At 41.3% G+C, this 26,124-nt stretch overlaps 2 protein-coding genes across 2 annotated transcripts in view; both read left to right on the top strand.

The window, feature by feature from the left end:
* The window catches only part of CFAP58 (cilia and flagella associated protein 58), a 75,786-nt gene extending 70,357 nt beyond the window's left edge, over nt 1–5,429 (top strand). The window contains exons 17-18 of the mRNA XM_053389271.1: nt 639–772; nt 4,210–5,429. Of these exons, the coding sequence (XP_053245246.1) occupies nt 639–772; nt 4,210–4,330 (255 nt within the window). The 3' untranslated portion in view covers nt 4,331–5,429. The remainder of the gene's footprint in view (nt 1–638; nt 773–4,209) is intronic.
* A 6,845-nt stretch (nt 5,430–12,274) lies between these two features.
* Nucleotides 12,275–13,014, top strand: LOC128413435 (V-type proton ATPase subunit e 1-like). Its single transcript, XM_053387453.1, has one exon. The coding sequence runs from the start codon at nt 12,275–12,277 to the stop codon at nt 12,494–12,496; it is 222 nt and encodes a 73-aa protein (XP_053243428.1). The 3' UTR covers nt 12,497–13,014.
* The last annotated feature ends 13,110 nt before the right edge of the window (nt 13,015–26,124 follow it).

The raw sequence follows: 26,124 nt of genomic DNA, 5'->3' as shown, positions 1-26,124 counted from the left end.
AGTTGGTCTCTAAGGTGCTAGTGGATTATTTATTAATTATTTATTTCAACTGTGTCAGACCAACACAGCTACCCACTTGAATCTAAGTTAGTCATGTGCATTTATTTCAGGGGGTTTACTCTGTAACTTAGTCTGATTCAACTCAGAGAAACAAAAACACAAGTACAAAACATTAAATTTGTTCTTTTCTAAGCCTTATGATTTTTAAGCCACTTGAATATGGTTCTTGAATTTCTCACAAGATCAGAATGTCACAGTAAGTATAGTATATCTATTCATGTACTGTGCAAATGGAAATAGTTTGTATATAATAACTGCTATCAATATTGGTATCAATGAAACTAAATGATTGTTTTATTGTGTATTTTAAGCTGTTCATTGTGTATTTTAATTATGGCATGCTTTTAATGATTCTGTATTTTAACCATGTTGTGAAACTGGTTTTTATGCTTTGTAAACTGCTTACAAACATCCAGACACTAAGCAGTATATAAATTAATGCATCATGATGATGCAGAATGAGAGAATTGTTACCCAGTACAGGGACAGATTTAAATAACAATTATTTATAAAAGCCATATAGGTACAAGAAGACAACAAATCACCGATGGCATTTGTTTGTTCTTGTTTTTTTTAAGGTTTTGTCTTCTGAATTGAACATGTATGAATCACAGAGTCAAGAATACAAATATGAAATTGAAAGACTTGCCAATGAGCTTCTAAATGTAAAGAAGAAATACCTCACCCAAAAACGCAAGGAACATGAAAACAAGTAAGTGATAGTATCAGTGGTGGTAATAATTTTATTATTTAATAATAAATTACTGCCCAGCTGAGATCGGATTATGACAGCAATCTCATGTGTGTGGATACATGTTCCCCTGGTGAGATATGTGAAATTGCCAAATATTGAGTACTTCCTGTAAGTCACTTGTGTGAAAATTCCCTCAAGTGTAGTTTTATCTCTTTTCCCATGTCAGTGCCCAGCTTTCTTAATCCTTTAATTGCAACTCTTTTTTTCAGCCACATCCTGCCCTCCTCTCCCCTGCATTTAATTTCTGTTCTGGGCTTTTTATGTTGGTCCAGACTCAAGTAAACAGTTGTACTAGCCAGGAGACAGTGCAATGAGTCCTGCTAGTGCAGCAGGGCTCCCCCCTTCTCCCCTGTGCATACCTCGTGCACCCACTTCCACCCCCAAATTGGCGGTAGGGGAAGGAAAGGGGAGATCATTTCATCTTCCAAGAAAAAATGCTTGCACTGACGTAATGATCATAATAGCTTGATGCTGAATTCCTCTCTGAGTTTGCTATTTCCAGACATATTTTAATTGCATCCCATCACTGCTTTGTTTGGTGTATGGGGTGTTAGCAGTTTGACTTCACCCCAGAAGGCGCACTCCATTGTCTCTCGAGACAGACGGATGCCAATAACTGCTTTGCTGTTTCTCATTGATGAGGGCTTTGTTCCTTCACATTGGAATCTGAACAGAGTATATAGTCAGTCTTCCAAAATCAGCTACATATTACAAAACCCTGGACCAGGGGTCAGCAAACTTTTTCAGCAGGGGGCCGGTCCACTGTCCCTCATACCTTGTGGGGGGCTGGACTATATTTTGAAAAAAAAAATGAACGAATTCCTATGGCCCACAAATAACCCAGAGATGCATTTATTATTATTATTATTATTATTATTATTATTATTATTATTATTATTATTAAAAATCACACATTCTACTCATGTAAAAACACCAGGCAGGCCCCACAAATAACCCAGAGATGCATTTTAAATAAAAGGACACATTCTACTCACGTAAAAACACCCTGTTTCCCAGACCGTCTGCGGGCCGGATTTAGAAGGTGATTGGGCCAGATCCGGCCCCTGGCCTTAGTTTGCCTACCCATGCCCTGGACCCTCCCTGCTTCTGGAAATTCTCAAGATCACACCTGTCAATTCAAAATCATTCAAACATCACAAATTTGCTTATGCAGAATCCACTTAACATGAGAGAAACCCCATGTTTAGAACTTCATCTGATCACACACATGCCTATTTAGCTGCACGTACACGTTATTTACCTGATCTAATAGTCTCTTGATTCTGTTCTCAGTCACCAGTCTTGATTTTTGCAATCATGCTTCTCCCCATCTATGAATTAGATGTACACTGGGCAGTTCAAATAATTTAATATATTCTTGTTTCGCTCCTTCCTGTGCTAGAACGTGATTTTTAGAACGTGCACTAGTACCCGTTTAGAAATATGGAATTTGATTTCAAACTAGTTACTTCCTTTACCACACAAACTTCATGTTTTTAGATAGCAAACAGTTCTGATGACTGAATTAGCAAAACAGTCAGCAATCAAAGGCGACCTCTGCCCATCTGCAAATGGCGTAATGTTGCCTTGATGTTTGGAATTAGCAACAATTGTTCGTGGCTAATGGCCTTCCTGGGGCTTTATGATCAATACACAAAGCTACCATAATGTCTAGCGATCCATTTCCAACAGCTAAGTGTCCTTTTGAAAACAGCTATAATCTTTAGAATTTGAACCCTGAGCTTAGCTTTTCCATTTCAGCATTACAGGGGAAGAAATTCACTCTGCTGTATTTTATTTCTAGAATTTCATTTCCTGCTACTATTATATTTTTAAAGGGCAATGGACCATCTATAAGGAATAGAGTTACGCCTAGATATATATGAGTATTACATACAGTACTATGAGGTTTTCATTTTTTGTCAGTTTTATGCCACTTCCATAGTAAATTATGTTTATAAGTCCAGAAAGGAGAATTAAGCTCATTTCTTCTTTTTTATTTTTATTTTTTTCTTACTATTTCCTTCTCCTTCCTTCTGCCTCCAAAATAGTCATGTAGTCAAGGGGACATGCACATGTATAGCTACTTCTTTCTAGTGTAGTATATAGTCTAGTGCCTATTACAGCTTGAATAAATTTGCAGTGTAGGGCATGATTGTGGGACTGCTACAGAAAATCGTCATAAGCTCTCTTTTGCTTCTTGCTCTCTGTTGCATGTTGAGATCACAGCACATTAGTCATTATTTAGGAGAGTTTGGTGCACAGTTGCATACATGCTTGCAACAATCTCACTCTTTCTCTTTTCCTCAGTGCCACAGTCCTTGAATTACTTTTTAAAAGAAAACATTTACTAGGAAGCAAATTTAAAATATTCTCCAGGAAACTAGTTTTTTGAACCATAGGGTTGTATCCAACTAAGTTCTACTCAAAATATATGCAGTGGAAGTAATGGACCTTAGGTGAGACATGCCCATTAATTTTAGTGGGTATGCTTTGGGGATAACTAGCACTGGATACATACAACCTATTGTTAGCTTCAGACATTTTTGAGGCTTTGATCTGTACCATTAAAAGTCCAAAGATTTTTTAAAAATTGTTAGAAAAAAATATAATACAACATTTTTGTGCTTTAGTACCACCAGTTTACAGTGATCTGATAAATTTGTTTGAATATTTTGCTCCATTTATGTAGTTGTACATCTCAGTTCAGGAAAATGTGTCTTTCACATTGCTCTCCTGGCTCCCCCCCCTTTCCTCATTAAATATCAGAGTGGATAGTTAAACTATGCTGCTTTCTCTTAAGGCTGTTAAATTCAAGTTGTGATTGTTCTTCCTATGGCTTTAAGTCTAATGGTCACACCTATCAGTTCAAAGTTATATAGGCAGTGTTGGCTTTGTGTAAAAAGAACTGGATAATTATCTCTATAAGTCTGTTAAATGGTGAAAATGGCTAACACAATTTCTTCATTAAAATTCAACAAAGAGGGAAAAATCCCTTTTTTGCCTTTGATGATTTCAGCTTTTTATTTGAAAAACAAATAATCATTTGGAGGAACAGTGCCAAGATTAGAAATTCCAAGTCTTACATTTATTATTCTTTTAATGAGAAACAGTGACCATTTTGAGGGGGTAACATTAGGAGAGCTCATTTAGTTCTAATTTTTAATAATTCTGCGTACCGTAAGCAGTCACCTAATTAGATCCAAACAGGCATCTAATTGTGGTTGTTTAGCTAAACAAGCTTTCATCAACTTATTTTTAATGATCTCCTGATAGAGCTATTGCTGCTATTAAAACTTTTGAAACTTTTCAAAATGATACTGAGATAAAAAATGTAATAATATGCCCTCTTTCTTTCTTTCTTTCTTTCTTTCTTTTCTACTTCCATCCCTAAGGGAAAAGGAGAGAGCCTTGAGTAACATAGAGCATGACTACCAAGGAACAAGAGCCAGAGCTTCACGCTTCACCGGAGGTGGTTTCCCGCTTAGCAACCCACCTCCCAAAATTGTAGCTTAACACTATTGCATCATTAAACCTCATCCACTAGAATGGAAAAGAGACAGTGGAATGTCCAGCTGAACTAAAATGTTTTTGAATACATATTAGATAATATTATGGTTTATAAAATAATTTGTAGCAAAATATTTCTTCGAGGTTACTGTGTTCTTTCATTAAAGGTAGCATTCTGGCATAGGCAATGCTATTTTTTATGCCCAGTTAGTTGAATGCTGCGCATAATGAAGTCACTCCCCATCCTATAGATATATTTGGAGCAGATATTTCGATTTTACAGTTTTTGTTGTACTTCAAAGTACTCAAGACTAGAAGTAAGTTCAGTTGAAATCAGTGATACATGCTTCCAAGTAAATATATTGCATATAAAATTGTAATCAACTGTAAAATATCCATATCTATATTGGCTTAAACTACCTCTTCTTCAGCATGAAAAAATATGAAAAATAACTAGAATGCTAATAATTTAGCTTAAGAAAATATAAAGCTTAGAATTCATCACTTTATTGGAACAACATTAATCTGTGAAAGTTTAAAGTCACAGTGTTATATATTCTCAAAACTGATTAGCAACATTGGGAAGGTATGTGATAACATTAAGCCCATACTGGTGAATGTATTTCCTTTTTATGCTAGATAGCTAGTATGATGGCAACATTTTTGACTGTACATCTCAGTCTGTACATTTAGATTATGCCTATCTTTCATTAATTTGTTTCTCATGTATCAAATCTAGAGTCTAAATATAACGAACCTTACATTTTCGTACCTGTAAAAAGGAAGACACTGATTTAGTTCTGCAACATTTAAAGATTGTTTACATTTTACATCATATATACCTCCCCACACCAAAACCTTTTCAACCAAAGAGATTTAATTAACATTCATTAGCAAGCCATTTAATAATGTCAATGCGTGAGGTGCTGAAGAATGGGGATAAGAGTTTAAAATAAAATGTCTTTGATGTATTCTTGCCTCAGGGATGAAAAACTCCCAGGAGAGATCCTGATAAATATTTCATTAAAAAAAAACTTTTGCAAAGATATTGATCTTTTGTTTGGTGAAATACAGAATTGTATATTAAAGCCCCTTTGGAAAACTATTAATGTTAAGTGTTTATTTCACAGAAATTAAGTAATCTGTGATGGGGAATCATTTTGCTTTTATATAAAGGACAAAGATACTTAGTTATTAGAGGAAGCAATTATTATTCTTGTTAGGGTCTCTGTCTTTCGTGTCTTGTTTCCTGAAGATACCAGTGAATACTTAAAATGTTTCTTAACATTTTCTTACCATCATAACAATCAACCCACTATAAACAAAATATGCAATGTACAACTCCTAGTATCTTTGCTGCATCAGCTGCATGGACCAGCAGAGACTGATTTAGGTTGGAGCATCCATCTTACCAATACTGCATTGGTGAATTAAATGCAATCAGAAAAAGAACATCTGAACCAGCTTTGTGGGTAAGCCCTTAGACATGTTGGTTTTTTATATTCTTTCCCAAAACATCTTCACAACTTTCTTAAAATGCTATTATATGCATATGTGTTTATTTTGTTTTCTTTATAATGAAATTTGTCTCCATTCAGTACAAATTGGAACAATACATAGTTGAAGGTGTAGCTGCTTTACCCTGGCACCATGCCACCAGAGTCAACAAAGCTAAGTTTATTAATACCAGCAGGTAATCTGGCATGTTTCTGTATAGACAGGTGGCTCCTCGTAGGATAAAAGGATGTATGCTGACTTTAGTAGAATCTTTGCTCTCATTTCCCCCTACACCTTGACCCTTTTGCTAATGAAAGCAGCAAAAGCATAACTGAAACGTCATCTCAGGTTCCTAGTGAGCTCATATTTTCCAAGGATATTTGAGTCATTGTCCTGTATAATGTCAGCATGATCCAGCTAAAGAAAAGCACTTTTAACCTCTGTTGATTTCAACTGAGATAGGCAATCATGTGCTAAGTCAGTGGAAATTGTAAGGCTACAGTTCCTAATAAAACTTACCAGGAAGGAAATTCTTTTCAACTCAAGAGGATTAAACTTCAGAGGAAGCATATGTATGAGCAAGCTGAAAAGTGCTTTACTTCAGCTGGATCATTCCCAGCAGATTTTAAGGTTGGATGAATATGAATATTTTTTTTGTTACGGTCAAGCTGTGTTTGCTGATGTTCTGCAAAAAAGGAAAGGGGTTTGTGATGTGTGGCTGCAGCCCACTTAAATAAGTGCTCAATTAGAAAGACGGGGGTTCAGATTTCAATCATTCCACAGTAAGAATGGTTTGTCTTGGTCAAATTACTTTTTTTATTTGGCAGTTCATATCTACGAAATGCAAGCTGTCAAATTGCCTCCACACCAGCAATGAGCATGTGAGGCTGGTTTTGAGGTTAAAGGTCACAATTTAATTAAGGACCTGCAAGGGAAAAAACTAGAAAAAAGTGTGGGTCATCTACCTTAGTGAAGAGTAACATCTTTTTCCTTTACCATCCATGTTCAGCACCTCTAATCTGTCTGGTAACTGATCAGTGCCCTGATAGCCTGTTCACTTAAAACTGCAAGCTAAGGAGCAGAACCATCTCCCCCTGCTGTCTAACATTCAGAGGGATGGCCTCATCAGCACCATATCCACTCTCCACAAGGTTGGTCAGCTTTAATGATGGGAGTGGGTAAACATCCCAACAATTTCGGGGTCTTCTTAAAAAGCTCAACAACTTTCTGTGTGTCCTGGCTTTTACTTTTTGAAATATGGTGTGAGACTTTCACAGTGCCATTTCCAGAGGGTGTTAGGGGCAAAAGTGGGAGTAAAAAGTGCCGGGTATCTTTTTAAAAACAAACAAGACACATTTGTTGAGCTCATTTCTTGGAAAATTGCTATAAAGCAGTTTCTTTATAACGCTGCTATAAAGCAGCGTTCCCTGGTGGCACGCTGGAATGCGGAGTTAACCAGGGCTATTGACTGTCTGGCTCCGAAGCGCCCTCTCCGATTGCATGGAGCCCGGACAGCCCCGTGGTTTTCCCCGGAGCTGAGGGTGATGAAACAATCGTTGAGACGGCTAGAGCGCCGGTGGTGGAAAACTCATTCTGAATCAGACCGGACACGGGTTAGAGCTCAACGTCGAGCCTACCAAGTGGCAATGGCGACGGCGAAGAGGGCCTTCTTCGCCGCCTCCATTGCATCTGCAGAAAACAGCAGCAGGAGACTTTTTCAAGTGGTTCGCAATCTATCGGAACCACCTGTACCACCGGGGCCTGGTAGGGACCCCAAGATCTCCTGCAATGCTTTTGCAAAGTTTTTTGCAGATAAAATCGCTCAGATTCAGAAGGAGGTAGACTCCACCGTGGGAGCAGGGCCAGGGCGGGAGAGTGCTAGAGTTCTGTCTGGTCCTGTTACATGGGATCAATTCCAATCTGTTACCTCCGAGGATGTGGACAGGCTGCTTGGACAAGTGAAACCGACCACCTGTCTCCTTGATCCTTGCCCATCCTGGCTGATAAAAGCAAGCCGGGAAGGGCTGGGCGATGGGCTCTGCGGGGTGGTGAATGCTTCCCTCTGTGAGGGAGCCTTCCCAGACCCGCTGAAAGAGGCGGTCATTAAACCGCTTCTTAAAAAAACATCTTTAGACCCGGCCAATTTGGCCAACTATCGCCCAGTCTCAAATCTGCCATTCTTGGGCAAGGTGATTGAGCGGGTGGTTGCTGAACAACTCCAAGCACGCCTGGAGGAAACGGACCATTTGGATCCCTTCCAATCAGGATTCAGGCCTCACCATGGGACTGAAACTGCCTTGGTCGCGCTGGTTGATGATCTCCGGCGGGCTAGGGACAAAGGTGAGAGCTGTTTCCTAGTTCTGCTGGATCTCTCAGCGGCCTTTGACACCATCGACCATAACATCCTTCTGGACCGTCTAGAGGGGCTGGGAGCTGGGGGCACTGTCATACAGTGGTTCCGCTCCTTCCTCCTGGGCCGTGTCCAGAAAGTGGTGGTGGGGGATGAGTGTTCAGACCCCTGGGCTCTCACTTGTGGGGTGCCTCAGGGTTCTGTCCTCTCCCCCATGCTTTTTAATATCTATATGAAGCCGCTGGGAGAGATCATCAGGGGGTTTGGACTGGGTGTTCATCAGTATGCAGATGACACCCAGCTCTACCTCTCCTTTAAATCAGAACCAGTGAAGGCGGTGAAGGTCCTGTGTGAGTGCCTGGACGCGGTTGGAGGATGGATGGCGGCTAACAGATTGAGGTTGAATCCTGACAAGACAGAAGTACTGTTTTTGGGGGACAGGGAGCGGGTTGGTGTGGGGGATTCCCTGGTCTTGAATGGGGTAACTGTGCCCCTGAAGGACCAGGTGCGCAGCCTGGGAGTCATTTTGGACTCACAGCTGTCCATGGAGGCGCAGGTTAACTCTGTGTCCAGGGCAGCTGTCTACCAGCTCCACCTGGTACGCAGGCTAAGACCCTACCTGCCCGCGAACTGTCTCGCCAGAGTGGTGCATGCTCTAGTTATCTCACGCTTGGACTACTGCAACGCGCTCTACGTGGGGCTACCTTTGAAGGTGACCCGGAAACTGCAATTAATCCAGAATGCGGCAGCTAGACTGGTGACTGGGAGTGGCCGCCGGGACCACATAACACCGGTTCTGAGAGATCTGCATTGGCTCCCAGTACGTTTCCGAGCACGATTCAAAGTGTTGGTGCTGACCTTTAAAGCCCTAAACGGCCTCGGTCCTGTATACCTGAAGGAGCGTCTCCACCCCCATCGTTCAGCCCGGACACTGAGATCCAGCGCCGAGGGCCTTCTGGCGGTTCCCTCATTGCGAGAAGTGAGGCTACAGGGAACCAGACAGAGGGCCTTCTCGGTAGTGGCGCCCGCCCTGTGGAATGCCCTCCCATCAGATGTCAAAGAGATAAATAATTACCTGACATTCAGAAGACATCTTAAGGCAGCCCTGTTCAGGGAAGTTTTTAATATGTAACGCTGTACTGTTTTTAACACTGATTGGGAGCCGCCCAGAGTGGCTGGGGAAACTCAGCCAGATGGGCGGGGTATAAATAATAAATTATTATTATTATTATTATTATTTCTGCTCAGAAAAGTACCTCATTCATTAGACTATAATTAAAGGTCAAACGTTAGGGAATGGACATAAAGGTGAAGAGGGGGATGAAGCTGTCAGGTTTGGAGTCTGGTTTGGGGCCATGTGGACAGCAGGTAAGTGCCAGCATCTCAACACTGCTTGCTTTATAAAGGAACAGATGCACATTTCTAGGGCTGTCAACCCAGTGCCCTGTACAAAACTGAAAATTCAAATCAAGGAGTATCAAGGGGAAATGCATGCCAGTGTTGTTTCTCTGATCAAGAGCTTCACCTCATGTCTTCTCAGGGGATCTCTCTAAATATTACTTCAGTGCTTCAGGGTAAGTGATTTTCCATCTGCCTTTATCATCTGCCAGCAAGCCAACCTTACTGTGAGCAGTGTGTGCTTTCGGCACCTTTCACCTTCTCACATTGGTATCCCTTGAACTCAGCTCCAGGCCCAGAATGCAATTCTAATATTCTTTGTCTGTTTTATTTACCTCTGTGACATTTTCTCAGCATGTGGCAAAGTGTGGTTTGGATTAGATGAATATGCTGAGGTCTGTAGTAAATACCTTCAACTCTGTGATTAGATCCCCTTCAGAATACACTATTCCAAACTATCCAGTGAGCTCTTAATAGCTAACTAATTTATCTTGGCACGAGTTTTTGTAGACAAGATGAACACTTTTGCCACATTAAATGTGTTGATCCTTAAGGGGGCACCTGGGGCCAGTTGAGGGTATTTTTATTCAGGAGACAGAACAGCAAATTGTGCTGCTGCTTCCCTAAGTCAAGGTGCAGGTTGGCAAGTTATGGTGGCACCTGAGAGAGAAAACCCCACAAGCACCCCTCTCTGGAAAGAAAAATGCATCAGTAGTAAATTTTAAAGTTACAAATTGGTGCCGTTTCATGACACCCACATCAATTCTGTCTAATAATAGGGCTACCCTTAGAGGCACAGGACTATTTTAATGCTTTACTGCAACATGCTAGCACAACTTAGAAGCTCGCTCTCTCTCCCTTTCTTTCTGCCCAAAGTACATTGAACAATCAGTTTCATTGATAGCAAACCCAGTTGTCACCTGACCAGTTTTAAAACAGTTTTGGTTTTGGCCCTCCTTACTAGAAAGTTTGGAACGCGGGTGGCGCTGTGGGTTAAACCACAGAGCCTAGGGCTTGCTGATCAGAAGATCGGTGGTTTGAATCCCCGCGATGGGGTGAGCTCTCGTTGCTTGATCCCTGCTCCTGCCAACCTAGCAGTTCAAAAGCATGAAATGCAAATAGATAAATAGGTACTGCTCCGGCGTGAAGGTAAACGGCGTTTCCGTGCGCTGCTCTGGTTCGTCAGAAGCGGCTTAGTTATGCTGGCCACATGGCCCGGAAGCTGTACGCCGGCTCCCTCAGCCAATAAAGCGAGATGAGCGCCGCAACCCCAGAGTCGTCCGCAACTGGACCTAATGGTCAGGGGTCCCTTTACCTTTACTTGAAAGTTTATTTCACTAGTAAGTGGTGATTCAGAATGTGCATGCATTTAAATGAACAGTATTATGCCAATCAAGAACCACTGTCCTTGCAGGAAATAGTTTCCAAAGCAGTTCAGGAGATACCCACCAAAGATACAACACATGCAGGGTAACCTGAGTACCAAATTGGAATTCCAGGCTAACCACACAACATTTTGTCACTACCATGTCTGCTTTCAGGTGAGTTTGTGTACTGTTTCAGTGAGGTGATTGTCAAGGTAGTTGTGCAGGCGTCCACTGTTTATAGCCTGAAGAATGTACTCTGATGGTTTGTTTTTCCTATGGCAGTTGATGAGGTCGGATTTGTAGGTCACCACCTGGAACCTGATTAATATACCTGTAAAATGGAATGCTAGACCTGACTACTAGCCAACTATCAGGAACAAAAAGATAATTGACCTCAGGAAACTGCCTTTGGCAGTCTCTATTATTTTTATTGGGGTGTCCCACAAACCAATTACTTTTCACAATGGGCCTTTTATGAAGCTATTTAGTTTAAAATGGATTTTAGAAAGACTGGTTGTAAGGGAGACAGGAATCCCAAAACTAGCTCAGTAGAGTGGTTTATTATTATTATTATTATTATTATTATTATTATTATTATTATTATTTATTTGGTTGGAATAACCAGGACAGGAACAATCTTGAACAATAATACCGCTAGATTATATTGGAGTCTAAGTCTATGGCAATTGATTAAAAGAAAAATTCTGCGTGTAGTGCAGATGTATATGCAGTATTGAATCCACTAAGATGACCTGAGAGAAAACATGGGATGCCAAGTTTTGTTCTTCTTCCAAACAAGGATTCTCACTCTTTTTTAGTTAGTTATTTTTAAAAAATATATTCTAAACTATCCTTCATTCAACAGCTTCCAGGGTAATGCACAATCATAAAAATACAATATAATAACGTCCTTTAAACAACAATAAAACTGAGAGGCAACATAAATGCAAAACTACTAAGCAGAACAGACACCATAAAAACAATTTAAAATGTCTGGGCAAATAAAAATGTCTTAATCTGGCACCTAGGCCTGAGGGTGCTTGCAAAACAAATAGCTCTATGATTCAAGCTGAGCCACCTATTGCAAGAGGATTTGTTTTCAAGGAGTTCAAGACAACGCATATTATTTATTTATTAGATGTATACCCTGCACGTTCTTCCAAAGGAGCCCAGGGCAGCAAACATATCAATACTAATACAATTAAAACTTCTAAAAAAACAGTTTAAGGCTCCTAAAAGTAATCACCTCCGAAATTATTAATTTCAGGGTTGCCAGGTACATAACTTTCAGCAATCAAATGCCTGGGTAAACGGGAGGGAGGGAGCAAGAGCCCGGCTATGGCATATGGCAGCCTCACGGTGTCCATCACCATCATGAGCATGTTCTGGGCAGTGGTTGGCAGTGTCCTGCCATGGTTTGTGCCCAAGGGGCCTAACTGGAGTGTTATCAACACAATGTTGGTGACATGTGCTGTCTACTGCTACCTCTTCCGGCTGATTGTAATCCTGGCTCAACTGAACCCTCTCTTCGGACCACAGTTAAAAAGTGAAGTAATTTGATATCTAAAGTACCATTGGCCCTTAACTGATGTGCTCTTCTACTGCAGTTTGTGAACTGGGATATGAAGATATTTTCTCTATGTAAAGCCCCATCGATCCAAAGATGCCTTCTAATGCACTTTGAATCTGACCGTGTCTGCTCAGTGCCTTACTGTTTGTTCTATTACAAGAAATGTTTGCCTAATCTTGTTGCTTTTTCACTTTTGAAAGTGCCTAATAGATATCTGTATCTCTACTGAGTACAACATTGTGCTTGAATTTCAAGTATTATAAATAATATTCCACCCCTCTTCTTTGCACTGACAGTGGCTAGATGGAATTGAGAATTGCCTCTGAGCATTTATGTGCTCTTTCAGTTACTTGGGTGCAAGGCATTTAGGGCCTTGAATTACTAATACCTTGAATTGGGCCCAGTAGCTCACTGGCAGCCCGTGTAGCCCTCTAAGGACCAGTGACACATGGTCCTATTTGGCTGCCCCACTTACTCACCTAGCAGTCGCATTCTGCACTAGTTGCAGCCCCCACATAGAGCGCATCACAGTAGTCAAGGCAGATAGTCACAAAAGCATGGGCAACTGAGGCCTGGCTATCCTGATCCAGAAACAGATATACATAGCTGATGAACCAGCCTAAGCTGGGCATAAGCACTTCTGGTCACAGAAGCCATCTGATACTCCAATGACAAGTCTAAATCCAGGAGAACTCCCAGACAACAGATCTGTTCCTTCAGTGGAATTACAGCCTCTCCATCCATATGATGTTTATGGATTATGTTTTATCCAAGCCCCACCTATTTATTTAAAATATTTGTAACCTGCTTTTTAAACTAAATGTCTTCAAGGCAGCTAAAAAGAATACAGAGTCCAAATGTTGTGAAAGCATACCTAAATTACCAAGTGCTAACTAACAGAGACTTTAAGCATTGCAGCAGAAACAAGAGGAAGCTAATCACGGCAAGCCAAAAGCCAACCAGAAGCAAATTGGGCCAATCCTCCTCAGTTTCAAAGATAGAACTCAATGTTGACCATTATAAACCAGGTAAAGTGGGAAACAAACTTATGTAGCATGGATAATGTCCAGGAGATCCCGCTGAGTTGTTTCCCGGTGTGATCTAAAGTTAGTCACAGAGGAGCTATCAATGTTTGGAGCTTCCCTGCCTCACTCTGAGAAACATGAAGATGACCTCCACTTTTCTGTTGAATATCCACTGATAAAAGAGCATTATGTTGCATAACCTGTTTACCATCACAATTTCATGGAACTTCATGAGCTCAGAAGCCAGAACCAAATAAATGAGCCTGAAGACCAAAAAAACACACCAAGAAGCCACAAACAAAGAAACAAGTGCAGACTCAGAAGGTGAGAGAAAGATGAGGAAAAGTCAGCAAAGAGAAGTAGCTTAACATTGCTGCAGCACTTTCTGTGTCCTACTTTGGCTTTTGTAGCACTGAATGATCATTGGACTGTCAGTGAGAAACAGCAGCATGTAGCACACTCTAAAATAGTGCAACTATCTTAGAGTGAGTTCACTTTCTAAGACAAAGATGAGCAATTGTCTAGCTGACCTAGCAAGGTTTCCTCAAAAGCAAACCAAGAAATGAGTTCCATGTTACACTGCAATATAGTCACCTTAAAATCTTACGGCTATAGTATTTTCTTGTACTGCTTAGGATGTTCATATTGAGATGCCTCATCCAGTGGATTCCAGATGGTCGGGGCTTGAGGGATCTAAATACATTTAACAAGTTCCTTAAATTCACACATTGCAGCTCCTCCTTTCATCGAGGCAGATTGAGATAAAATAGTAGAGGTGGGAATGGAGTGTCACGGGCAAATTATACAAACAGAGAGACTATTTCCAGAGACAGATGGACCGTAACTCCCCTGTAATTTCATCGTATCGTCTTGAAAGTGGTGTGGTATGAAAGCCAATTCAGAATGTGAACAGTGCTGGAGAAAATAATGTGCTGGATGCTTAAAAAAAGAGAACAATTTGCACTTTGGGAACTTTTCAGAGTTTAAGAAAGAGAGAGGAAAAAATTGCACAATATCTGGTACACAAACATCCCAAAAGGACAGTTTAAGGTGAAGAATATCAAGTTTGTGATATTCTTTAAAAGAGGATCAGATAAATTCATGGAGAACGAGGCTATCAATGACTGCTAGCCATGATGATTAAGAATTGCCTCCATGTTGGTGATGGTCTGCCTCTGAACACCAGTTGCTGGGAAACTATGGGTCCACCAATGGAAGTAGTGCCCAACCCACTGTTTGCCAACTTGTAAAATGTTGGGGTGGTATCCAGCAAAGTACTAGCTCAACTAGTATAGAAGGGGTTTTTTTTGCCTACACAACAGAATGTTCCCTCCCTCTCCCCTTTCTACGTGTCACCATAAATATGTTCTGGGGCTTCCTTCCAACCCTCAAGAGCAAATCTGTCGAGGGCTCAGAGGGTTTGTGGGGAGAGAAGGGCAGGAAGTTCTATTGTGCAAGCAGAAATCCTTGTGGTAGTGGAAGTACTTCATAGGACACTGCCCTTGGTAAAAAAATTTCACCCTCCTTTGTGGACCCCACTCTATGCACACTTCCATCTGACAAGAGAAAAGACCCACAGAAGGAACTGGAGTGGTGGTGATGCAGAGAGGAAAAGAAAGCAAAATATGGATGGTGGATGACTCTAGGGTTGCGGCGCTCATCTCGCTTTACTGGCCGAGGGAGCTGGCGTACAGCTTCCAGGTCATGTGACTAAGCTGCTTCTGGCGAACCAGAGCAGTGCACGGAAACGCCGTTTACCTTCCCGCCAGAGCAGTACCTATTCATCTACTTGCACTTTGACGTGCTTTCGAACTGCTGGGTTAGCAGGAGCAGGGACCGAGCAACGGGACCTCACCCCGTTGTGGGGATTCGATCAGCCAACATTCTGATCCGCAAGTCCTAGGCTCTGTGGTTTAACCCACAGCGCCACCCGCATCCCATGGCATAAGTGTTGCTAATTACAGTTGATATGTATTGATGAAACTGGCAAACAATCTGTAAACCTTTCCAGACTGTAGACCAGGCATAGGCAAACACGGCCCTCCAGATGTTTTGGGACTACAACTTCCATCATCCCTGACCACTGGTCCTGTTAGCTAGGGTTACGATATGAATGCAACGCAGCTGCAAACCAGCTCGGTGAAAACATCACATGATGGGGCTGACTGTGGGAAACAATGTTACAGTCAGTTCACAGGGCAATTCACCGGAATTTGCTCAGTGTGTAATATGAGACCTTCCTGTTGTGTTTGTAGAGGAAGTCTTTGTCACTTGCTTGCTGAAGTCTGAACTGATCGGACATGTTATATGTAGTGCTGCAAAGTCAGAAATAAAGAGATGTAAATAGACTTTCCTGACTATCTCCTTTCCCTGCTGGGAAGCAAGGAGGGAGGGGTGTGTGCATTTTCCCATGCTGGGAGATGTCGCCTATTGAGACCTATCCTGGACTTGCGGGGATTGCAGCCAGGGAGGTCACCGGTAAACAAGCCGGGAGTCTGGGAGAGTTGCCAGTCTCTCCCGAGAAGGCTTGTTTTCCAACAGTTAGGAGTTGTAGCCCCAAAATATCTGGAGGGCTGAGTTTGCCTATTCCTGCTGTAGATGTTGGCAATATGATCATGCACAAAATGCAGCTTCTGAACTAGCTTCAAGGGAAGCCTCACACAGAGAAAGTTACAGTAGCCTAACTTTGAGGTTGCCAGTGTGGGGGGTCACTGTAGTGTGGTGCTACAGAAAGACAACTTGAGCCTCTCAGTTGCTTTGGAATGAGTTTTCTGGAGATACAAGGTGACAACTCCTGAAACACTTTTGCTGTTTGCTAGCATATGATTAGGGACGCGGGTGGCACTGTGGGTTAAACCACAGAGCCTAGGACTTGCTGATCAGAAGGTCAGCGGTTCGAATCCCCGCAACGGGGTGAGCTCCCGTTGCTCGGTCCCTGCTCCTGCCAACCTAGCATGTAAAAGTGCAAGTAGATAAATAGGTACCGCTCCAGCGGGAAGGTAAACGGCGTTTCCGTGCGCTGCTCTGGTTCGCCAGAAGTGGCTTAGTCATGCTGGCCACATGACCCGGAAGCTGTCTGCAGACAAACGCCGGCTCCCTTGGCCCATAGAGCGAGATGAGCGCCGCAACCCCAGAGTCGGTCACGACTGGACCTAATGGTCAGGGGTACCTTTACCTTTTAGCATATGATTAGGTCAGTTAGATTTCCAGACATCTGAAATTCAGTTTCAATTTAGAGAGAAACTCTAGCGAAAGGGCTTTTTTGTCACAGCTATCGTCCCAGAAAAAGTTACAAGAATAAAGAGTTAGAAGAACATTTGTATGGCATGCTAAGATTATTCCACTGCTTTTTCTGTGGAGAAATAGTGCATGGACAAAGTTTTATTTTTTCTTTTCAAAAATACAGTGAATCATTAATGTTTGTACTGTTTTGCAAAGAAAGATTCATGACTATCAGAGTTCAGGCCTAGTATTAGATTTATATGTATGAACTGAGATAAAGTATTTTAAAGCTAGAATGTATGTTAAATCAGGCAGCATTTTACTGTGTTTTACTGTAAATTGGTTTGATGTTGAAAGGTTTATTTCACTATTGTCCAATAATTTATTTGTCCCTCCCACTTCTCTGAAAACAAAACTGAAGTCTTAAACATTATTAGTCGATGATTATTTTTAAGATTGGTATTAAAGTTTAAAAGTAAATAAAAAAGGAGAATGGACTTTCCGAGTTTCTTGCAGTTTTGTGCGGTGTATTCTGAGTTATTAAGTCTAAACAGCAGAAATGCAATGCATTTGTTTGAGCAGAGGCCAAGTCTGGACCTCCAGTTCATTTTTAATTGACTACCATTCAGACATGGCCTAGATCAAACGGTGCCCAGACAAGGATATATTTGGCGCTTCTTCCACTTACTCAACTTTTATTTATCTTTTTAAAGAACGGCATTTGTAGCTCCTTTCACAACTTGGATGCATGATTTGCATGCATGATTTATCCCTATAACAGAAGGTGATAATGTGCATGCATAGATCACATCAGAATTCCTAACATGCACAGCAATTGATGAACCGGCACAGATGATGTGAATTCTCCCCTTCCCACGCATACAATGATAGTATGATGTTGGCAACACAGGTCAGCAATGTCAGTTTTACAGCTGTTCATACTATTTGTTTCAGCTGTTAACAGCCTGAGAGTGCCCCGTTCCCAGGTTTGGTACCCTGGACTATCACAGGCCCTGCTAGCAATTACTATGTGAGAGTGCTTGTGTGTGAATTGGATTGCCAAGTATTTATTTTCAAAATACTGGTTCCTTGGGTGGCAACAAGGAACAACACAGTGGGTCAAATGGTGCTTGGAGGAATCTGGTGGTTTAGGGCAGAGTCACGAAAAAATAGCATGTGTTGGGAAAGGGCTAAAATTTCCATGAACTTTGTTTTTCCTAGTAGGTTGGTACATGGACACATTACGTTGAGGAGGGAATTATAATGACAAGTGGTTCTGGATGCCTTAAGGCAGGGATAGTAAATGCCATTGTCCATGCTGGTTGAAACTAATGGGAACTGGAGTCTTAACAATACAGTGGAACCTTGGTTCTCGAACTTAATCCATTCCGGGAATCCGTTTGACTCCCAAAACTGTTCGAAAACCAAGGCACAGCTTCTGATTTGCTGCAGGAGCTTCCTGCACTCAATCGAAAGCTGCGGAAGCTGCATTGGATGTTCGGCTTATGAAAAACATTCGCAAACTGCAACACTTCCAGGTTTGCGGCGTTCTGGAGCCAATTTGTTCTGGAGCCAAGCCATTTGGGAACCAAGGTACCACTGTATAAGGAGGTCACTACAGCTGCCCATGTTTTAAGAGGACTAACATATACAGGATACAGGACACAGGACAGGATGTATGTATGTATCGTCGGGTGGGGGTGGATATATAATGCCTGATCCTAGATTGTGGGCTGTGCAAAATAGATATAAAAGAAATTGTGATGTTGGTTTAGAAGGAGCTTTTGGAGAGCAGCAAAGACTAGGGGAAACAGTGGAGTAGAGAAACTGAAGAGAGAACTAAGGAAGAAGAGAGAAGGAAAGAAAATGGATAGATTAAGCAGAGAGAAGGGTTGGCTCTTGATAGACTGAAAAGACCTGTGATAAGTGTCTATTCAGCTAGCAATACTGAATTGACTTTTTTTTAGTTGTTTGTTTATTCAACAAATCCACTGTTGCCAAGTAACAGTTGTGCAGGTGTTTTAAACGTTCATTAATTGTTATAATTGTTCATTAACTGGCTGCCTTAGCAGTTTCTAATATTATGAGATAAAGAAATATCGTGAAAAGTCATGATCAGAGCAACAAGAGAAGTGAATGCTTTGCTTAGTAGCATGCTGGATTGATATCAGGGGTTCAAGGTGAAACAGGACCAGAGAGGAGAAAACTCCTTTAGTCTGAGAGACAACCAGGGCATGAACCAGGGTTTTACTGAGAAGACAGAAAGGAAGGACATGTTTTTGAAACATTTGAATAAGAGAAGCAATGTGATTTGGTGAGGGACTTAATATGGGGGACAAAGCAGGCAGAGGAGTCAAAGCCAAAACTATGTGCCTGTTACAGGGTGGATGGTGACATTTTCAATTGATGTTGTATGTGAGGAGGACTGAGAAGGAAACATGAGACATTCATTTCATGATTAGAAAGAATCGCTGTATATTGGCCATACTACATTCCTGCCTCTTCCCATTTTGCAGCTATGCCTTCTGAGGTATGGATAATTGTTGTTAATAAGAATAATTTTGAAAAATCATACGAGGGTGTCATGCAGAATGTTATGTATTATTTTCCTATCTATATACACTTATAGGCAGAGAGATATAAATACAGCAGGCATAAAGAGTTTCAAAAAGTCTCCTGTGCGCATGATCTTCCTTCGTGACGTGACTGCAGCTAATGTCGCAGTCTGATTTATTTCCCAAGGACTGCAGCAAACGGTGTAAGTGCATACAAGATAATCGTGTTGGTGATGGACGCATAGGAGAAGAATGCATTGTGCATAATAAAGAGGCATCTAAAAATAGCAAATGGTTTGTCTTTGGTTTTGTACAGTGGTAAACATGTTAACATATAGATTTCATAAAGTGTATTGATTCTAGGTTTGTTTGGCTACCCGTTTACATCTGCTGATGAAAATCTGCTGACCCTGCCTCATTTTAGTAACTTCTCCCTCTGCTCCATTTTCAGCTGCCATTCTCTGCTAGTATACTCTCTCTAAATACAGTTGCTTACTCATCTTTTATTATAAAATGTATTGAATTGTTCTCTGAATGAACAACTTGTAATATTCAGATGACAACAGAGGCAGTGTAGCAAATTTTATCAAGGGATTATAGGAGGGTAGAACCACTAACATTTTTCGCTGTAACTACATCTTGATATGCAGCAATTAGCTGGTAAAGCTTTTAATGGCATAGAGATTGCTGTTATCACCAGCTAATTGCAGTGTTGCTGTTGAGGGCACACTTACAGAGACTGGTTGGAAAGTTGGCAACCCTGTAGGAGGGATTAATTTCACTACCAAGCTCTGTTCAGGTGTTATGCATGAAGAGGGAGTGGCAACTCAAGTAGGGGCCATGAGGCTGCAATGCATATGCCAGCTTTGTCCCCAACACCTCCGCCCATTGCACCTGTGCCCTTTCTGTGTTGAGTGGGAAGAGCTCCTTGAAGAAAAGGTAGGATATAAATGCAACAAATACCTAATAAAAACATGATTAAAGGTCTCCCCATGTTTGGGAACAATGCATTACAGAGACCCAGATTTTTTTGCTAATATGAACATTAATTATACTGTACATATTAGAATATATTAAAAAGATGACATCCAATCAATGCCTAATGCAAAGAAAGTCCTTTTGGAACTAGTTGTAAATGGTTCTAGAGTGTATAAGCTCAGAGAGACAGCTGTATCTTCTGAGAAGTCCTTGGTATAGCAAACTTGTACTGGGCAGCAGATGGTAGCCATTTTTCAAATTAATTCTTATTGCCATCTGAATCTGCTGTTAGCCTGGTATGTGTATATATAATAGGGTTTTGTAATCTCTTGCTTTTCCCATTAGCCATATTATGCTTGGCTATGTACTCTGTGCTAATGCAACTGAAGAAGAAGAAAGCCTTCACAGGCAATGGTGCCAACTTTGGTTTGGCAACCCTGTTCTACCTCCAGACCCCCAGTCCCCCCCTTACCTCTAATTCCCCTCCATTACTGGCCTTTGTTATAAAACATTCCCAATATTGTGCTAGCAGAAATAATGCAAATAAGCAAATATGGCATAGCAGGTTTGTAGAATTTTTAATTCCAGGGGCTTCCTTCGTGAATGTTTTGAATATTTTTTAGTGCCAGAGACATCCAGACCTGGCAATAATGTCCTCCTTTCTTGAAAATTAGCCTATCACCCCTGAAATGAGGTGTTTCAGCGGCAATTGGGGGCAGAGTTTGGGGACATGACCTTCCAGAAAGTGGAGATTGATTCACTTTCTCTTTATTTTTATGAGCGCCAGCAAAGCCTTAATTGAATTATACCAGCTGGCTTGTTTTTATTGCAGCCCTAGCAGACTTTCTGTATTCTGCTCCGCCCAACCGGAGTTTTAGCAGACCATACACTCCATACTAGGTCACAATCCCTGCTCATGGGGAGGCTATTTCTGGGAGCGTGATCTTGGGATGCTCACAAAAGCATAATAAGTAGCTTGGACCTGGGAGCCCTTCTGATTTTTTCAGTGCTGATCGCCTAACAGATGCCTGGAGTCAATGCATCATCAGTGCATTGAGTCACAGCAGCGAAGTTATTAACAACTGATTTGTGTAGAAGCAAAGCTGGCCACAGTAGTTATCATTTCTCCTAATAGCAAACATTGAGTTGCTTTTAGACAATAATGGAACTTCCATGATTTTGGTGCACATTGCTCAAATGGATAGCATTACTGTCAGCTATTTGCTTCCTTTCGACCACTCCTCTCCCCGTTTAATTACCACAATTTTGAGCCCCATTCACTCCCTCAAAGAGCACAAAACAGCTTTCCCTTTCTTTTGTAGTGTGCATGTTTGTATGTTGTTTTAATCTGATCACACTACGTTAGCTTTAGATTTGAATGCAAGGAATCTTCTTCTGAAGGCATGGAGGAGTAAAGGATATGTACACTTGTGAAGATATCCATGACCTGGGAGCATGGATGGCAGATTGAGAGTATATGGGTAAAAGATGTAGGAGAGGAAAACAACAGTGACCACACTGAGTTTCTGATGTCTGATGGAACTCAAACTCTGCCAAGAATGTAAGGTCCAACAAATTCCTCTACTGCCTCACTGGCAATTTCATTTTCCAGCAAGGGGATCATCTATCTTGGACCTGGTCCTCACCAACAGGGAGGAACTCATCAATGAAGTAAAAGTACAGGGAACCTTGGGAGGAAGTGATCACGTCCTCTTGGGTTTCATGATCCATAGGCCAGTGAAAGCTTAAGGTAGTCAAAGTTGGATGGGAGTTTCTTAAAGGTGAAATACTGAAGGCACAAATGCAGACAATTCCAACAAGAAAGAAGAATGAGACGCACGTAATGAAACCAGTGTGGCTGCGTAATGAGCTTACAAATGAGCTGAAATAAGAAACCTGGCATGTATAAGAAATGCAAGAAAGGGGAAATCACAAAGGGAAAGTATAGCCCATAGTTGCAGGGAGAAGGTGCCTTAGCTGAGATTTCTGCATTGCAGGAGGTTGGACTATTGGGGGCTCCTTCCAACTCTACAATTTAATGACTGGCAGGTGGGAGGTCTCAAAATGACCTATGGAAGAGGGTTGTCAGGGAAGTCAAAGGATCTGACTGGCTGGGAGGATCCTGTTCCCCACCCCTGGCCTTGATGGAAAAAGAAGGGGAGGGCAGCAAGAAGAAGGAGGCCAGAGCCAGAGTTTCAGACCAAGCTCTAATAGCATTTCAGCCTTTGTGTTATGACCTTGCAGATGTGCAGTTCCATTTCCACATATAATGGCTGCTGACATAGTTCTAGAGCAGGTGTGGGGAACCTTTGCTCCTCCAGATGTTGCTGAACTACAGAGCCCATCAGTCCCAGCTACCATGGCCAATGACCAGAGATGATGGGGATTGTAGTTCAGCAACATCTGGAGAGCAAAAGGTCCCCATACCCAGTTGTAGAGGGATAATTGTAGTGTGATAACCCCTCCCCCTTCACTTTTAAAAAATAAGGTCTGGCTTGTGCACATTCCAGTATAGGAGAGGGAAACTGCAAAGATATTTTTTAAAAATAATAACACAAACTTTGTAGAAAGTGGACAAATCAATGAGATATTGCTAGGATTTAGGTTAGCTTTGCTATTTGGTCACTTAGGAATGGAAGGTGGGGGGGAACCATTGCAAGGTAAGTGCTACTGAGCAGGGCTTTTCATGTTCTTGTAAAGTAACTGATATAAAAGCTAAATTCAACAAATGTTTGTAAGGTGCAGGCATAGAGGAGGAGAATTGAGTGGTTCAGTGCTTATTTTCTTTTTAAAAAAACAACAACAATCCTATGCTCGCAGTACTGTACAGCAGGGGTCTGAACGTTCTGCAGATGCACAATAGTTATGATAAGGATAACAAAGGACAACGTGAAAATAAACCAAGCTATTAAGGACTTTGGGAGAGAGCTTTGGGTGCAGGCCCATTCTGTTGTGCTAAGCATGGTGGAAATTGGACTCCTAGTGCAATCCTTTCAATGTCCACTCAGAAGTAAGTCCTATTGAATTCAATGGGGCTTACTTCCAGGTACATGGCATGAGGACTGCAGCCTTAGGGCAGGTACACACCATACAATTAAAGCATATGATTTCCCCCAAAGAATCCAGGAAACTTGTTGTTAAGGGTGCTAGGAGTTGTATCTCTGTGAAGGGTAAACTACACTTCCTTAGATTCTTTGGGGAAAGGTATGTGCTTTTAATACTTGTTGAGTGTGCTTTAAATGAATGGTGTGAGTCTGCTGGTAGCCTTTCTTTCCCTTCATAGAGCTTAGAGGCATGCTGTAGATTATTGGTGGGTACTAAATGAGTTGAAAGCTAAAGTCCTTCATTCTTCCTAATTTTCATCTACACATAGACCATTTCTCTTTCAACTGGCACATTTTGACCAAGATCTATTTTATGTCTTTTAGGACAAATCATATCCACTGCACTGTATTCTTTGGTAGTAGTAGCAGGAGAAATACATGATCCATAGTGTGAGATTTATGTCCTCCTCTCCCCAAGGAGTGATGAGTTACCCCAGGCTCCTTCTATATTTCAGGTAAATCTTTCCCTGGGCTGTGGCTTCCCAATAATTACTTTTTTTAAGAAGAGGGGGTGACGCACTGTTGTAATCTGCCTCTTGACAGCTTCCCTAACATGTTCTGCATCAGACGTAGCTTCCAAGAGGAGTGTCATGTAACTGCAGCTTCGTGTTCCAAGAGGAGCTTCATTTGTTTCACGTGTACACCTGCAATTCACTATAGCTTCTATTTATCAAAAATTCCAAGTGATTCTATCATCCTCCTGTGCACAATGGCCACTCTTACATTAACTTCTTGTTCTTTTAGGAGCTAGTGTTCTTTCCAACAATTAGGGTGCTTCTGATCCTGCAGTCTTTTGGGAAAACTTGCTTCTGCCATGTGAATAAGTAATTGATGTTTGCATTAGGACAATGCTCATTATATTGCTCACCAAAGTCCTTATTACAGGTTCCGTGAAAAATACTTATTTTTCAACATTTGTAAGCAGTGCAACCAGACAAGTATCAAACAAAGGCACCAGATGCCCAGCAAACCTGGGAAACAAATGCGTCACCATTTCAAATCCCATAAACATTTCACTAAAAAGGTACTTATTTTTCTATGCTTGTTTAAACTGCTTCATCTTTAAGTCATCCATGGCTTTCTTTCTGTCGGTTATTTAATGATTTCCTGCCCCGTCCCCCTGGCTCCTCTGGCCAATTTGCTAACCAGTGTGGTTATTTTTATAATACCCCTGTCTCCAGTCCCTGTTCCAGTGTCTAATGTCTCATTTTTCAATTCAATAACAAGGATATCTTTCTTTTCAAAGTCTTGTTAGATCACATAGTGAAAATTATTATGTCACCTACATAGGAATTGTGTATCAGGAGAAATTCTTGTACATATGTTTTACTCTAAGAATTATGTCCTCGATGATGAAAATACGATTGCAGTGCTGAAACAGTACAGTGTAACCTCGGGTTACATACGCTTCAGGTTACATGCGCTTCAGGTCACAGACTCCGCTAACCCAGAAATAGTGCTTCAGGTTAAGAACTTTGCTTCAGGATAAGAACAGAAATTGTGCTCTGGTGGTGCAGCGGCAGCAGGAGGTCCCATTAGCTAAAGTGGTGCTTCAGGTTAAGAACAGTTTCAGGTTAAGTACAGACCTCCGGAACGAATTAAGTACTTAACCTGAGGTACCACTGTATATGAAATTGAAAGAATATCCAGGTTGTGCCATCAAGGGAGGACTTTGTAGCTGATGTCCAGAGCCCCACTCATCAGAATAAGCAGGTTGCCCTTTTCCAACTTGACAATATCCTTTTTGAGGTGAGCTGACAAAATAGCACTCGGTGCTAGAGACTGTGGGAATCTTGCCACATAGGCTGTTTATTCCACTGCTGTTATTGTGCTTTACTCTGTTGCTTGAAGAACACAAAGACTTATAAAGACTTACCTTTCTGCCCAGGTTTTCCCTGACCCATAAGATTAGATGCTGTCTTATGTGTTTGAATCCCCTGCACTATGTGTGTTTTCATAGAATCATAGAATTGTATAATTGGAAGGGACCCCAAGGGTCATCTAGTCCAACAACCTTCCATGAAGGAATGCTGCCCACAGCCATCCCTGGGGGGGCTTGAACCACCAACTTTCTGGTTAACAACCAGATGCGCTGACCATTGCGCCACCTGAGCGAGATCATTTTATTTGCTTTTGTATGCTTTTACATGAATTTATATGTTTTGTGGTTTTATTGGCATTAGGATGTATTCTTGTTTCAAGTCAAAACAAAAAATTTTTTCCCTTCCAGTAGCACCTTAAAGACCAACTAAGTTAGTTCTTGGTATGAGCTTTCGTGTGCATGCACACTTCTTCAGATACACTTTGTGTGCATGCACACGAAAGCTCATACCAAGAACTAACTTAGTTGGTCTTTAAGGTGCTACTGGAAGGAAAAAATTTTTTTGTTTTGACTATGGCAGACCAACACGGCTACCTATCTCTAACTGTTCTTGTTTCAAGGATATTGTTTTGTTACATTGTATACCATTCATGCTTTTGTGAAAAAAAAATACACTAGGTGGTTTATAAATGCTTTAAAATTAATAAATTATTATGAGTGTAGCATCACAAGTGTAAACTCTGGTGTAGTGCTTGCCATAACTAAATTCTTTGGCAGTTTAATGTATTTCAGAATAATAATCTCTGGACATAAGCTAAAAGCCAAATTGGTAAGAAAAAATAATTATACTGAAATATGGTTTACCTCTTTGGTTTGGATACAAAGCTCCCCAAGTGTTGCATATTTGAATAC

Source organism: Podarcis raffonei, chromosome 5 (assembly GCF_027172205.1).
Source record: "Podarcis raffonei isolate rPodRaf1 chromosome 5, rPodRaf1.pri, whole genome shotgun sequence".
NCBI lineage: Eukaryota > Metazoa > Chordata > Lepidosauria > Squamata > Lacertidae > Podarcis > Podarcis raffonei.
The sequence above is the reverse complement of the archived record's forward strand: the minus strand, read 5'-3'. Positions and strand labels throughout refer to the sequence as shown.